We start from the raw sequence: 13792 nt of genomic DNA on the forward strand, positions 1-13792 counted from the left end.
TTCCCAAATAAAAAGTTCCTTTATTAGAATTAAAACCATTAAGCTAAGAAAGAATGAACAAAACGCTAGAATCGGTTTACTCTTACTGCAACGTGACACCGTGAAAATTCTCTCTCTATCGTAACGATAGAGCGCAAGTTGAACGTTCTGAACGTCAACAACTGCAGAGACAAAACAAAACGTTAGTTCAACTTTGAAAACAGTACGAGACTATCAAAGAAATTCTTTCAAAAACATTAAAATAGCATAATATGTTAACAGGTAAAAACGAAATGACGGGCTCAATGTTAATTAACTTCGGTACCAAGAAAAGACCGCCTACTATTAGGAAAGGTCGAATATAAACAAATATAAAAATTAATTTTAATAAGTTTATAATAAAAGGAAGTTAATCGAAGAGGCCTATAAAAGGCGGAGAGATATAAAATAAATCTATAACTTTTGTTAAGCAAAATTAAGAAAGAGAGTCTATACTCTCTTAGACACCAACACTTCCGTCTAAGGGAAGGGTCGGCCATTTAAAAGTGAAAGAGAGTTCATACTCTCTTCGTCACCAAAATTAATCAAATTAATTCCAAAAGCTAGCTAAGCTAATGATAAAACTTCCTGAATAGCGAAAGCTAAACTCTAGAGCAAATACATCACCAAATCGTGAGCAAAAACTCCAGAATCAACAGCGTATCCATGTAGGTCTAGCCGGAGGCACGACAGAGGAAAAATTGAGGTGGTGTTGACAAGAAGTACTGGAGTACCTGACCACAGATGGCGCTGTGTGTTCACCCCCACCTGTATAGCGATCGCTGGCGTATCCCGACCGTAGATTTCTGTCGGCAACAGAGTTGACAGCTACATGATTATCGGGTAAGATTAATATTGAAAAATTGAATGTATTTGTATAGTTTATAAGTTCAAACAAATTTGGACATCTTATAAAGAGCATTTTTGCTTATGGTCTCTAGCCATATAAATAACATCATACCTACCTGTCTAGTAATTTGCCGAACTTCTTCTTGATTAGACATGAGTTCCTTGTAGAGGTGGAGATTTTCTTCTTCCAGGATTTGCCTCTCGTCACTACTTAATGACCCAAGCATACTGTCTATTTCTTCTTCAACTGGAGATGGTAATACATTATTTTGGGTAACAGTAGGTGAATCTCCTTGCTTATTTTCATTAATAGTCTCTGAATTTCCTGCACTCTCCAATGAAGGAGGCCCCCAAGAATCTGCAAAGTATGAATTATTTGTCCTTAAACATGCAATTAAATTTCCTTTTAGAAAACATAAAACACTAAAATTATCACAACTTCAGAAGATTATAAGAAATGCACAATTATAAACTCATTTTAAGTTATTATTCTTGACTCGGTTGTCCTGACAAAATATAATAATGACATCTGATCTAGGGCTTCATATTTTCCTTTCTCCATGATTTTCTGGTCTTCCCACTGTCTCCTGGCCTGCTAATATTCATATAGATTGCTCCTCTCCTTTCATCACATGCCCAATGCATTCCTATTTGTGAGATCCTGATCTATCTTTATGCCCCAGGGCACCATATTTCAGCAATCTCCCCTTACTATAAAACCCAGCCGTAAATCTTGACATTTTATAATCCTTCCTCAATTATATCTTAAAGTGCCCATGTACATAACTAGTGTACAGCATAGAAGAATGATGCCTTTTAAATTAACATTTATTTCATGACTTACCTTTGAATATACAATACTATCAATTGCAAGGGCCAACTTAATGACCTCTGAATAAATATAAAATATTCTCCCACCACCAATTCCTCCACTCCCTCCAAGGGATTGCTACACTGCTAACCACCTGCCATGTACCAGGAAAGGAATGGCAACAAGACATTTCCAGGAAAACAAGTGTCAACAAAAATCCAGATCTAATAAGTTTCACCTAAGAAACGTAGGGAGGAGTGAAGAAAATATTTCTATTTATAGGTAAGTCAGGAGAATATAGATTTTACTTTCAAAATCCTCTTTATCTCCATGAATCTTACCTTTGAATATAAAATGCTGATTAACACACTTCTCAAGCAGAAGGTGATATACAAACAAATTATGGTCCTCACCATAAACTCAATCCTTTGTCGAATTTACAATAATACCATTCTTTGTGTCAGTTCTGACTTTGAGTTACTTATCCTTAAATATCAAATACAAAAATAAAATCATCATTACACCGGTTTATGAGGCCTTACATTAGTCACTATGTTAAAAAATAACAATGAAAAATGGCTAAAGAACAAAATAAAGAATTTTACTTATGAAATTAGTAAATATATATATTCAATATAAAAATACAGTAGTAGTAGTACTGTATACAGTATATCATATACACAGAGAATATTATAAACACGCATAAAGTAAAACACACTCAATATCTGACAACTATGTTTCAAACCTTCTTGAAGGCATACAGTACAGGTTGAAGCATGTACCTTATCTTGACTGAAGCACTGTTGGCTTTGTTACTTGGTTAGATTAAACACTCATTCATGAATGGTTGTTAACGGTATACGTTTAATGCTTAATTCCTGACTTAAAGATAAAACTAAAACAAGATAAAACATCGATTTAACACAAAACAAAGATTACAATATGAAAAGAAAATGAACAGTCGTGAGTCTCAAAAAGCTTCTAGCTTGTTTTGGCTAAAAGACCTACTGCCTACAATGCTTAGTTGCTTAAAAGTGTTCTCTTGAGTATGTATGCATTGATGTTATCATTTTCTATATTGGCAATCTTTGTAGATTTTACTCATGGGCCACTAGAAAAGCAAAGGTATTGAATCCAAGCACCATGTTCTGCTGTAGCTGATACTGTTGCTGCCAAAGAAGTTTCTGTAGCCTTGAAGAATATCATCGATGTAAAACAAACTCCTCCTCCAGAACTCATCGCCTTTAATGCCAACAAGACCATATGGTTTATGAAGTGAATGCCAGATTGGTTTTTTATTTCCCAAAAAGAAAAAATATAATAAGATAGTCAAGAATACATTAACATTAATGTTAGGGGGTAACATCACTGGTGATATGCTAAAAACTTTCTTAGTCTACCATGCCCTTAATCCTTGGTACCTCAAAAACATCATAATGACGACGCTTACCGTCATTTGAAAGGAAGTAGTCACCAAGGTCATTTTTGAAGAATGGTTCAATGGCTTTTTTTATACCATAAGTTAAGGAATATTGCAAGGTAAAGAAACTTCCTTTTAATGTTATGTTGATCCGAGATAATGCACCTTTACATCCCACAAATCTGAATCTCGTACACACAAATGGGTGTCGTTTCCTGGCTACATATCACTATGTCCCTCATTCAACCCATGGACCAAGGTATCATAGCTCTCTTCAGGTGGTACTATCTACAACATACCATACATCAGGCAGTTGATACTTCTTTGTTAGGTGATGGTATGAACATCTGGGATTTTTGGAAGGGCAATAATATTTATCATGCAGTATTAAACATCAGTGCTTCTTGAACCGAAGTGGCTCAAACAGCAATGAATGGTGTATGAAAGAAATTTTGCCCTCAATTTGTTCATGATTTCAAAGGCTTTGATGAAGAATTTGGTATCACTTAGTAAGGAACTTGAGATAGAGTTGGAAAGAAATTATTTTGAAGGGTTAATTGAGACCCACAAACATCCACTGATACAGTCGTGAGTCTCAAAAAGCTTCTAGCTTGTTTTGGCTAAAAGACCTACTGCCTACAATGCTTAGTTGCTTAAAAGTGTTCTCTTGAGTATGTATGCATTGATGTTATCATTTTCTATATTAGCAATCTTTGTAGATTTTACTCATGGGCCACTAGAAAAGCAAAGGTATTGAATCCAAGCACCATGTTCTGCTGTAGCTGATACTGTTGCTGCCAAAGAAGTTTCTGTAGCCTTGAAGAATATCATCGATGTAAAACAAACTCCTCCTCCAGAACTCATCGCCTTTAATGCCAACAAGACCATATGGTTTATGAAGTGAATGCCAGATTGGTTTTTTATTTCCCAAAAAGAAAAAATATAATAAGATAGTCAAGAATACATTAACATTAATGTTAGGGGGTAACATCACTGGTGATATGCTAGAAACTTTCTTAGTCTACCATGCCCTTAATCCTTGGTACCTCAAAAACATCATAATGACGACGCTTACCGTCATTTGAAAGGAAGTAGTCACCAAGGTCATTTTTGAAGAATGGTTCAATGGCTTTTTTATACCATAAGTTAAGGAATATTGCAAGGTAAAGAAACTTCCTTTTAATGTTATGTTGATCCGAGATAATGCACCTTTACATCCCACAAATCTGAATCTCGTACACACAAATGGGTGTCGTTTCCTGGCTACATATCACTATGTCCCTCATTCAACCCATGGACCAAGATATCATAGCTCTCTTCAGGTGGTACTATCTACAACATACCATACATCAGGCAGTTGAAACTTCTTTGTTAGGTGATGGTATGAACATCTGGGATTTTTGGAAGGGCAATAATATTTATCATGCAGTATTAAACATCAGTGCTTCTTGAACCGAAGTGGCTCAAACAGCAATGAATGGTGTATGAAAGAAATTTTGCCCTCAATTTGTTCATGATTTCAAAGGCTTTGATGAAGAATTTGGTATCACTTAGTAAGGAACTTGAGATAGAGTTGGAAAGAAATTATTTTGAAGGGTTAATTGAGACCCACAAACATCCACTGATACAGAAAATTTAAGTTTCCCTGTTCCTAAATCAAGAAACTTAAATCTTAAAGATATGCTGTGTACTTTTAATATAATCCTGCGACACAGCAGTTGCCAGTGGGAATTTTCTTCTGTACTGAAAGCCTTTTAGTTTACTGATAATTATGCTTACTTAAGGCTAAAGTTTCTGGTGTTGCATTTTCTTTATATTCTTTATAAAGTAAACAGAATTGATTTATAGAAAATATTTTTGCTGATGTAGACTGCTTTATGAATCGGTTCTATTACGGCACTTGATCTAAAATTCTAATTAGTTTCACCATAAAGTATGCCTTGTTTATTGGTATCAATAAATGTGAATATTGTAGAAAATTATTATTGCATGCTCATCTCTTATTGCATTATTTCATGTGATTTCTCACCTGTATAATGTTCTAGAATCTTGAACCGGAAGTACAATCTCTGCATTTAATTGAATTAAGTTGTAAAAATTGATTTAATTTAGTTATTAAAGATGTGAAAAGTGTGATGTGTCATTGTTTATAGGTTTTCTGAAGATAAACAAGTCTCGAAAGCAGCAGATTGAGAATTGTTGATATGCTGATCGGTTTCTACCCAGACTAGATGATGTAAAACCTCCATGAATGGACGTGTCCCAGTGTATAAATTATCAATTGAACATAGTCTGATTAAGTTTGGGACGTACCATATCACGGAATGAGACTTTTTGGCGCAGACATTCTTGCGCAGGACTTTTTGGCGCGTTGATTTCTGGCGCCGGAATTTTTGGCGCAGGTGATGCTCCAAAACATTTTCTATATCTGTTTCTCTTTTGTCTCGGTCACAAATAAAAAATTATCTGTTTCTTTTTAAACGGTTTTAGATTGTTTGGCTAATTTAAAAGATAAAGTAGCTATTAGAGTGAAGTACCACTCACTGAAATTAAAACACAAACTTCAAACTACTTCACCAACATTTTTTTCTAGTTCGTTCTCTGAGTTTGTCTCGGTTACAAATTCAGAATTTATCCATCTTTCGTAGTGACTGGTGTTGATATGGAGTTTTTATGATAAAACAAAGTTTTATGAATACTTACCTGGCAGTTATATATATATAGCTGAGTCTCCGACTGCGGCAGAATTTAATCGAAAATCGCGGCAACCGCCTTGTGGTGGTTGTGTGGTTAGATGGTTAACAACCCTTACAGGGTGGTACTTGGAATCATTCCCGTTTTCTGTTCCTCAGATTATCTTTGCCCGACCTGTCTCCTGAGAAGAGGTGGGTGGGCTTTAAAATATATATATAACTGCCAGGTAAGTATTCATAAAACTTTGTTTTATCATAAAAACTCCATTTTTATGAATAGAACTTACCTGGCAGTTATATATATATATAGCTGATTCACACATTTGGAGGAGGGAAACAGACAGAAAAACATAGTTGGGGAAACAACAAAAGAGTTGTAGGAGAACAAACACCTTGATTCCTTACCTGCTAAGGTAGCTGACTTCAAAGGTAACTGCCTCTAGAGTCGCTTTCCCTTAGGAGTGTTCAGCCAGGAGTAGACCTGCTACGCTGCAAACAACTCAATCGAGTCTGTCAAAGGGGTAGGACCAACAACTTGACTAGACTTCAGAAACTACCTTCCCATATAATAAAAACCTGCAACCTTACTAAAGCTAACCACCTAACCTTGCAGAAATAGATATAAACTATCTATCTGGACTGAGGGAACCGTACCACAAGACGAGGACCTCAGACAACCATAAAAAACACAAACCCATATACAAGTACATAAACTAAGGTTGAGTGGGGGTAGTAACTCCTTTGCCTAATACAGAAGCCGCAGCTACGTATGGGCCCAAGGTATAACACTTGTCATAGTTCACTCTTACCTCTCTGAGGTAATGAGAAGCGAAGACAGAGTTGCTCCTCCAGAACATTGCGTCCATGATCTGCCTAACTGACATATTTTTCCGGTATGCCAGCGAAGCAGCAATGGCCCTTACTTCGTGAGCCCGTACTTTTAACAGGGCGAAGTTTTCTTCCTCACAAAAGAGGTGGGCTTCCCTAATAGTTTCCCTCAGGAAAAAGGACAAAGCGTTCTTTGACAGGGGTTTTTGAGGATCCTTCACCGAACACCATAAGGAGTTGGAAGCACCCCTCACGCTCTTAGTGTGGGCCAAATAAGCCTTGAGACCCCTAACCGGGGCAGAGGAGGCTTTCCTGTTCCTGACCCACTAGATTCGTGAGGTTAGGGACTTCAAAAGTCCTGGGCCAGGGTTTCGAAGGGTTCTCATTCTTGGCGAGAAAGTCGAACCTCAAGGCACAAACCACTCCATTTAGGGTGAAGCCTACACGCTTCTCAATTGCCTGGATCTCGCTGATCCTCCTGGCAGTCGCTAGAGACAAAAGGAAGAGGGTTTTCTTAGTCACATCTCGCAGAGAAGCTTGCAAGATAGGCTCAAACTTCCTGGAGCACAAAAACTTAAGCACCACATCCAGGTTCCAAGAAGGGGGTCTTAAGTGCACCTGCTTCGTTGTCTCAAAAGACCTAATGAGGTCCTGCAAGTCCTTATTCTGAGATAACTCTAAGCCTCTATGCCTAAAGATGGTTGAGAGCATGCTCCTGTATCCTTTAATGGTAGACACAGCCAGCTTGGCATCCTGCCTGAGGTACAAAAGAAAGTCTGTAATCTGGTTTAGAGAGGTAGAGGACGAGGAAACCTTGCGCCTCCTGCACCAAGCTCTAAAGGTCTCCCACTTTGACTGGTAGATTCTTTGTGAAGAGATCCTCCTTGCCCTGGCAATAGCTTTTGCCGCTTGTGCCGAAAAGCCTCGAGATCTAACGAGCTGTTCGACAGTCTGAAGGCAGTAAGATTGAGAGCGAGGGGGTTTTGGTGAAATCTCTCGAAGTGGGGTTGTCTGAGAAGATCTGGACTTGCCGGGAGTCTTCTTGGAAAGTCCATCAGCAACCCTACCACTTCGGTGAACCATTCCCTCGCAGGCCAGAATGGAGCCACTAGGATCATTCGTCCCGAATCGAGGAGAGCAAATTTCCTGACAACCAGATTGATGATCTTGAACGGGGGAAAGGCATACATGTCCAGCCCCGTCCAATCCATAAAGAAGGCGTCCACTGCAACAGCTTCCTCGTCCGGGACTAGGGAGCAGTAGTTGGGGATCCTCTTGTTTAGACCGGAGGCGAAAAGGTCTATTACAGGTCTGCCCCACAACTTCCAGAGGCTCCGACAGACATGCGGGTTGAGAGTCCACTCTGTGGGAAGGACTTGTCCCCTCCTGCTGAGCATGTCTGCCCTGATGTTTCTCTGCCCTTGAACAAACCTTGTCAACAGCTGGGTCTCGTTCTCGTTCGCCCAAAGGAGAAGCTCTCTCGCAGTTGAGAACAGAGAGAGGGAGTGAGTTCCCCCTTGCTTCCTTATGTACGCGAGAGCTGTGGTGTTGTCGGAATTGATCTCCAAAGTCTTTCCTGACACCGAGGTTTTGAAGGCCTTGAGCCCTAACAAAATGGCCATCAATTCCTTCCTGTTGATATGCCAACTGATCTGACTCCCTTCCCAAATACCAGAGACCTCTTTGTTCCCTAGTGTTGCTCCCCAGCCTGACTCGGACGCGTCTGAGAATAACACTAGGTCGGGGTTCTTCTTGAACAAGGAGATCCCTTTTCCCAACAGAGCTGGGTCCAGCCACCACATTAAAAGATCCTTGATCTCTGTCGGAATGGGAAAAGAAAAAGTGTCCTCCTGGATCTTTCTGTTCCAAACCTTTGCGAGGAAGTGTTGCAGAGGCCTTAGGTGCAGTCTCCCCAAAGGGACAAACTGCTCCAGGGAGGATATAGTTCCCAGCAGACTCATCCACTCCTTCGCTGAGCATTCCTGCTTCCTTAAAAAGTCTTTGACTTTGTCCAGGCACCTGGTCTGCCTCTCCTGGGAGGGAGAAGCCTGAAAAAGAACTGAATTCAGAACTATCCCCAAATAGAGAATAGTCTGATTCGGCTCGGTCTGAGACTTCCCCCAGTTGACGATGAGTCCCAGGTCCGGAGTCATCGTATAAGTCTTCATTAGGTCCTCCAGACATTTCTCTTTCGACTGTGACCGGATCAGCCAGTCGTCTAGATAGAAGGAGACCCTTATCCCCTCCTGGTGTAACCAGCCTGCCACATTCGCCATTAGCCCTGGAACACAAACCTCAGATATCTCCTCAAAGACGGATGAATGGGGACGTGAAAATAAGCGTCCTGCAGGTCGAGAGAAACCATCCAGTCTCCTGGACGAACTGCAGCCAGCACTGACTGAGTCGTCTCCATGGAGAACTTTGTTTTCTCCACGAAGGCGTTCAGAGAGCTGACATCTAGGACTGGTCTCCATCCACCCGAGTTCTTGGGAACCAGAAACAGGCGATTGTAAAAGCCTGGGGAGGCGAGGTCTTGAACCGGCTCTATTGCTCCCTTGACCAACATCTGGTCGACTAGCTCCAGAAGAGCCTCTCGTTTCCCCGCGTCGGTGTACTGAGCCACTAAGGCTAGGGGAGAGTCTGAGAGAGGTGGTTTCTTTAAAAAGGGGATCTTGTAACTTTCCTTGACGACTGAGAGGGACCAGGTGTCCGCCCCTCTCCTTTTCCAAGACTGCCAAAAACGAGACAGTCTTGTCCCTACTGGTGTCTGGAGGACTTCCATCTCATTTTTTGGACCGGGGCCTAAACGCACCCCTGCTGGTCCTTGGCCCTGACTCTTGTCTTCTCCCCCTAAAATCCGCTCTTGAGGAGATCCTACCCCGAAAGGGCTGTTGAAACTTCTTCTCCTCCTTCTTCAGAGGAGCAGGAGCAACAGGTAAGGTCTTTCTAGCCGACCGAGACAAAAGGTCCTGAGTAGCCTTCTGAGCCAGAGAAAGGGAGATATCTCTGACCAGAGCTTCAGGAAAAAGATGACGTGAAAAAGGGGCGTAAAGTAGTTCCGACTTCTGGGCAACAGTCACAGATCTAGAGGTGAAGCAGCACAAAAGGGCCCTCTTCTTAAAGACCCCTGCTGAGAAAAGGGAAGCCAATTCATTAGCTCTATCCCTTAGAGCTTTGTCCATGCAGGACATGATACTCGTCAGGTCCTTCGTGTCCTCCAGGAGTTCAGACTTCCTGGCCAGAGTCCCGGGAGACCAGTCCAGGAAGCTGAAAACCTCGAAAACCCTGAAAATTCCCTTGACGAGGTGATCAAGCTCCGACATGGACCACATCACCTTGGCAGAGTTTAAAGCATGCCTTCTTGCCGAGTCCATAAGAGCCGAGAAGTCACCTTGGGAGGAGGCAGGCACTCCTAACCCCAAAGGTTCCCCTGTCTCATACCACATACCGGCCTTGGAAGCGAGCCGAGACGGTGGAAAAGAAAAGGTGGTCTTGACAGCTTGTCTCCGTTCCTTCATCCAATCATCCACTTTAGCGAGAGCTTTCCTGGCCGAAATTGAAAGTTTCATTTTGATGAAGGCCGAAGACTTAGTAGCTTTCTTCCTGGTAAATTGAGACTGAGGAGAACGAGGGGCCGAAGGTTGAAATTCCTCCCCATAAAGTTCCAAAAGAGAGCGAGAAAGAACCTTGTAATCACTAGAAGAGTTGGCAGGTTTTTCTTCCTCTTCCAAAATATCTTCGAGGTCCTCCTCAAGGATAACATCCCGAAGAGTTGGGCTGCCAGCAGTCTGGCAGCGAGAGCTGTTTAAATCCTGGCGCCGAGCGCCGCTAACATCCAGTCGGCGAGAAGCGGTATCGTCACGATGACGAGAAGCAGTATCGTCACGATGACGAGAAACGGAAGCGTCCTGAAGAAGCAGGCTGCCTTCGCCTTGAAAATGCAGACTGCATTCATCCTGTTTCCTAAGAAACGAGGCAGTAACGTCCTGGCGTTTCGAAAGAGAAACGTAATCGCCGAGAACGAGAGGCAGTATCGTCCTGGCGCCGGGAGAGGGGGGAAGGAAATTCCTGGCAGCGTGCCGATGAAGAGGGTGTGCGTTGTCGTACGGCCGACGAAGTGCGCAGAGGTTTCTTGGGAGAGATACAGTACTAAAATCTCTCTTAAAAGAAGATCTCTTAACAGGCAAAGAGACGTCCTTACGTCTGACGGACTGAGAAGGGTGGCTGAAAGCTTCAACTAACGATGAAAGTTGTTCCTGCATAACAACCATGAAAGCTTTAGCAACCTCCGCTGGCTCTCGCGGTGCCGAAGACGGCAGTTGTCGTACGGCTTGACTGGGAGCGCTGGCAGAAGAAGTAGGGAGTCTAGCAGGATTAACTGGGGTAAGGACTCTGTTTCGCCCTTTTAACAGGAACAACATCGAAATCGTCTTCCGAAGGATCAGGATCTCGGCTACTCGAACCGGGAGAGGGAGAGCGAGACTGCACGTCCCGGTTCCACCCTCTCTTCATTGGTCTTGATTCGTAACGCCAATTACGTCTGGGAGAACGATCAGGCGAAGACACAAACGTATCCGACACGCCTTTCCTACGGCGATCAAGAGCAGCCTGGGAGATCGCAACAGGACTGTCTGAGGCGACGACTGACCGAGGATAAGCACCTCTCACCCCCTTTCGGCTTTCGACGTACCTTCTCCCTTGGTCCTGGGAGCTTGGTAGAGGTCTAGACCTAGGGGTATGACAGATTCGATCAGTCGCCACCTCCACTGCACTGTCACAAGCACTAATTTCACCTACACCCTTACCTTTAAAGGCCTCCAACTGTGCTTTAATGGCCTCCAATTCAGCAGCTAATTTAGCATACCCAGGGTCATCCGTAGGCACAGATCCTGTATAAGGGGCAGGAGTCACTACATTTGGGGAAGGAATAACTTCCAAAGGGGTTACAATAAGCAAAGGGTCAATAGATAAATCTAAGCTAGGCTCGCTAGCAGACTTTGACTTTGATTTAGCTCTTCTAACTCTATCAATCTCAAGTTTGCGCACATAGCGCTTCATACCTAACCAATTATCATCACTTAAAACCTCGCATTCCTTGCACTTATTATCTAAAGCACATTCAAACCCCCTGCAACCCCTACAGATAGTGTGAGGGTCAACCGAAACTTTCGGCAACCTCACCTTGCAAATATCATTCGCACAAATACGATAATGAATTTTCTCACTCATGATAATAAAGGAAAAAAGACAAAAAAACAAAAAACAACACGATTGCCAAATCCCAACACAGTGTACTTCACCAAAAACGAAGTCCAAAAAGGCGATGAAGGGAAAGCGATCCGAAAAAACTCTGAAAGACGGACCAACGATGTTGTCGATCCGGCTGGCAGAGATAATCTGAGGAACAGAAAACAGGAATGATTCCAAGTACGACCCTGTAAGGGTTGTTATCCATCTAACCACACAACCACCACAAGGCGGTTGCCGCGATTTTCGATTAAATTCTGCCGCAGTCGGAGACTCAGCTATATATATATAACTGCCAGGTAAGTTCTATTCATAAAATTAAGTTTTTAGAAATATCTGTATATAGTGCATTATGGCTCAACAAATTTTAAATAAAAATGGAAGAGAAAAATTTGTACCTAATGGCTATATTTACGTATTTGACAAATGTAGTTCACGAGATCTTTCAATCAAATTTTAGCGATGTGAAGGTAAAAATTCATGTAAAGGAAGAATCTTCACTAAAGATGGTGAAGTGATAAACAAAATAAACCAGTATGGCCACGGATCATCAGCTGCAACAATTGAAGCTGCTTACGTTAAATGTGCAATAAAACACCGAGCCACGGAAACTTTAGAAAATACATCAACCAATGCTTAACAGAAGTATCGCAAGCAGCTCATGGAGTTTTACCGCACATGGAGTTTTACCGCACATGCATCCTCTAAAGAAAACAGTTAGAAGAACTCGTAATGAAGCGCAACAAACTCCTTGTAATCCTGTTAATTTATTTGATCTAGAAATTCCAGATCGTTATAAAATTTACACAGGCTCTGATGGAAGAAAGGAAGAATTTTTAATTGCCGACAGCGGCCCATCTGCCAACAGAATTTTGGTACTTGGAAGAAAATCTTGGGTTAGAGAAATTTTATGTGGTTCTGACATCTGGTACACGGGTGTAACATTTAATCTTGCACCGCCTTTATTTTGCGCAAGTTTATGTGATATTGGCCAAAACACTTGGAGTTCATCCTATTATTTATGCACTGCTCCCAAACAAGCAAAGGGTAACCTATATTAAACTTTTTGACCTCATCAAAGAAGCTTTTCTGGAAGTTTTAAGCATTCTCTGTGATTTTGAACAAGGTGCAATCTCAGCAATGAAAGAATCTTTCCAAAATGTGGAAACAAAATGTTGCTTTTATCATCTCAGTCATAACCTCCATAAGACTCTTAAGAGCAAGGGAATGAGTCATGCATACAATAATGATGCAGGGTTTGCACTGAAAACGAAAATGATTCTAGCACTGTTTTGTGCCTGTGAATGACATGGAGGCTCACATCGATGCACTTTCAAATTTGTTGCCAAATTAACTACAGAATTTATTAAACTGGTTTGAGGATAATTACATAGGCAGACCGAACAGAAATAGACAAAGCAGATGACCAGCTCTCTTCAAAATGGAAATGTGGAGTCTTTATAACAGGACGTTAAATCAAGAAGATAAAACTAACAATCATGCAGAGGCAGCCCACAGGCGGATTTATTCCAAGTTATCCATGCATCATCCAACAATCTGGCGATTCATTGAAGGGATCCGTGTGCTAAAAATAAGAGATGCGGCTTACGAGCAATTACTGGCTGGGCACTCCCGGCAGCACAAACTGAAGAAATATTTACTTGCTGAGGAGAGAATAAGGAGAATAGTGTCTGATTACGGTACAAGGCAACCTTTAGAATACCTCCGAGGTTTAACACATAACTTTGAATTAAATTAAATTGAATTGCTAAATTTCAGGTTTTTTTTTTTTTTATGTATTTCGAAGAAAAAGGTATTATGTGTAAAGTTTTATGAATAAAATAATTTTTTTTCTATTTTCTCGTTACTATCATCGTGTTATTTATTTACTGTATATAAGCTTAAATAATTTCTTTGATGTAAAAA

General features: G+C 41.4%; 2 protein-coding genes across 3 annotated transcripts in view; one reads left to right on the top strand and one right to left on the bottom strand.

The window, feature by feature from the left end:
* LOC137615305 (tRNA:m(4)X modification enzyme TRM13 homolog) overlaps window positions 1-13792 on the top strand; it is a 203422-nt gene that overhangs the window by 170841 nt on the left and 18789 nt on the right. Inside the window, exon 11 of one of the 2 annotated variants that reach the window (XR_011039216.1) lies at window positions 5252-5429. The exons of the other annotated variant lie outside the window; for it this stretch is intronic. The gene's annotated coding sequence lies outside the window, so the exon portion shown is untranslated. Of the gene's footprint in view, window positions 1-5251; window positions 5430-13792 lie in introns of those variants that run through there. 2 annotated transcript variants of the gene reach the window in all.
* Syx18 (syntaxin 18) overlaps window positions 1-13792 on the bottom strand; it is a 104340-nt gene that overhangs the window by 26635 nt on the left and 63913 nt on the right. The window contains exon 5 of the mRNA XM_068345062.1: window positions 984-1225. Within this exon, the coding sequence (XP_068201163.1) occupies window positions 984-1225 (242 nt within the window). The remainder of the gene's footprint in view (window positions 1-983; window positions 1226-13792) is intronic.

Source organism: Palaemon carinicauda, chromosome 21 (genome assembly GCF_036898095.1).
Source record: "Palaemon carinicauda isolate YSFRI2023 chromosome 21, ASM3689809v2, whole genome shotgun sequence".
Lineage (NCBI taxonomy): Eukaryota > Metazoa > Arthropoda > Malacostraca > Decapoda > Palaemonidae > Palaemon > Palaemon carinicauda.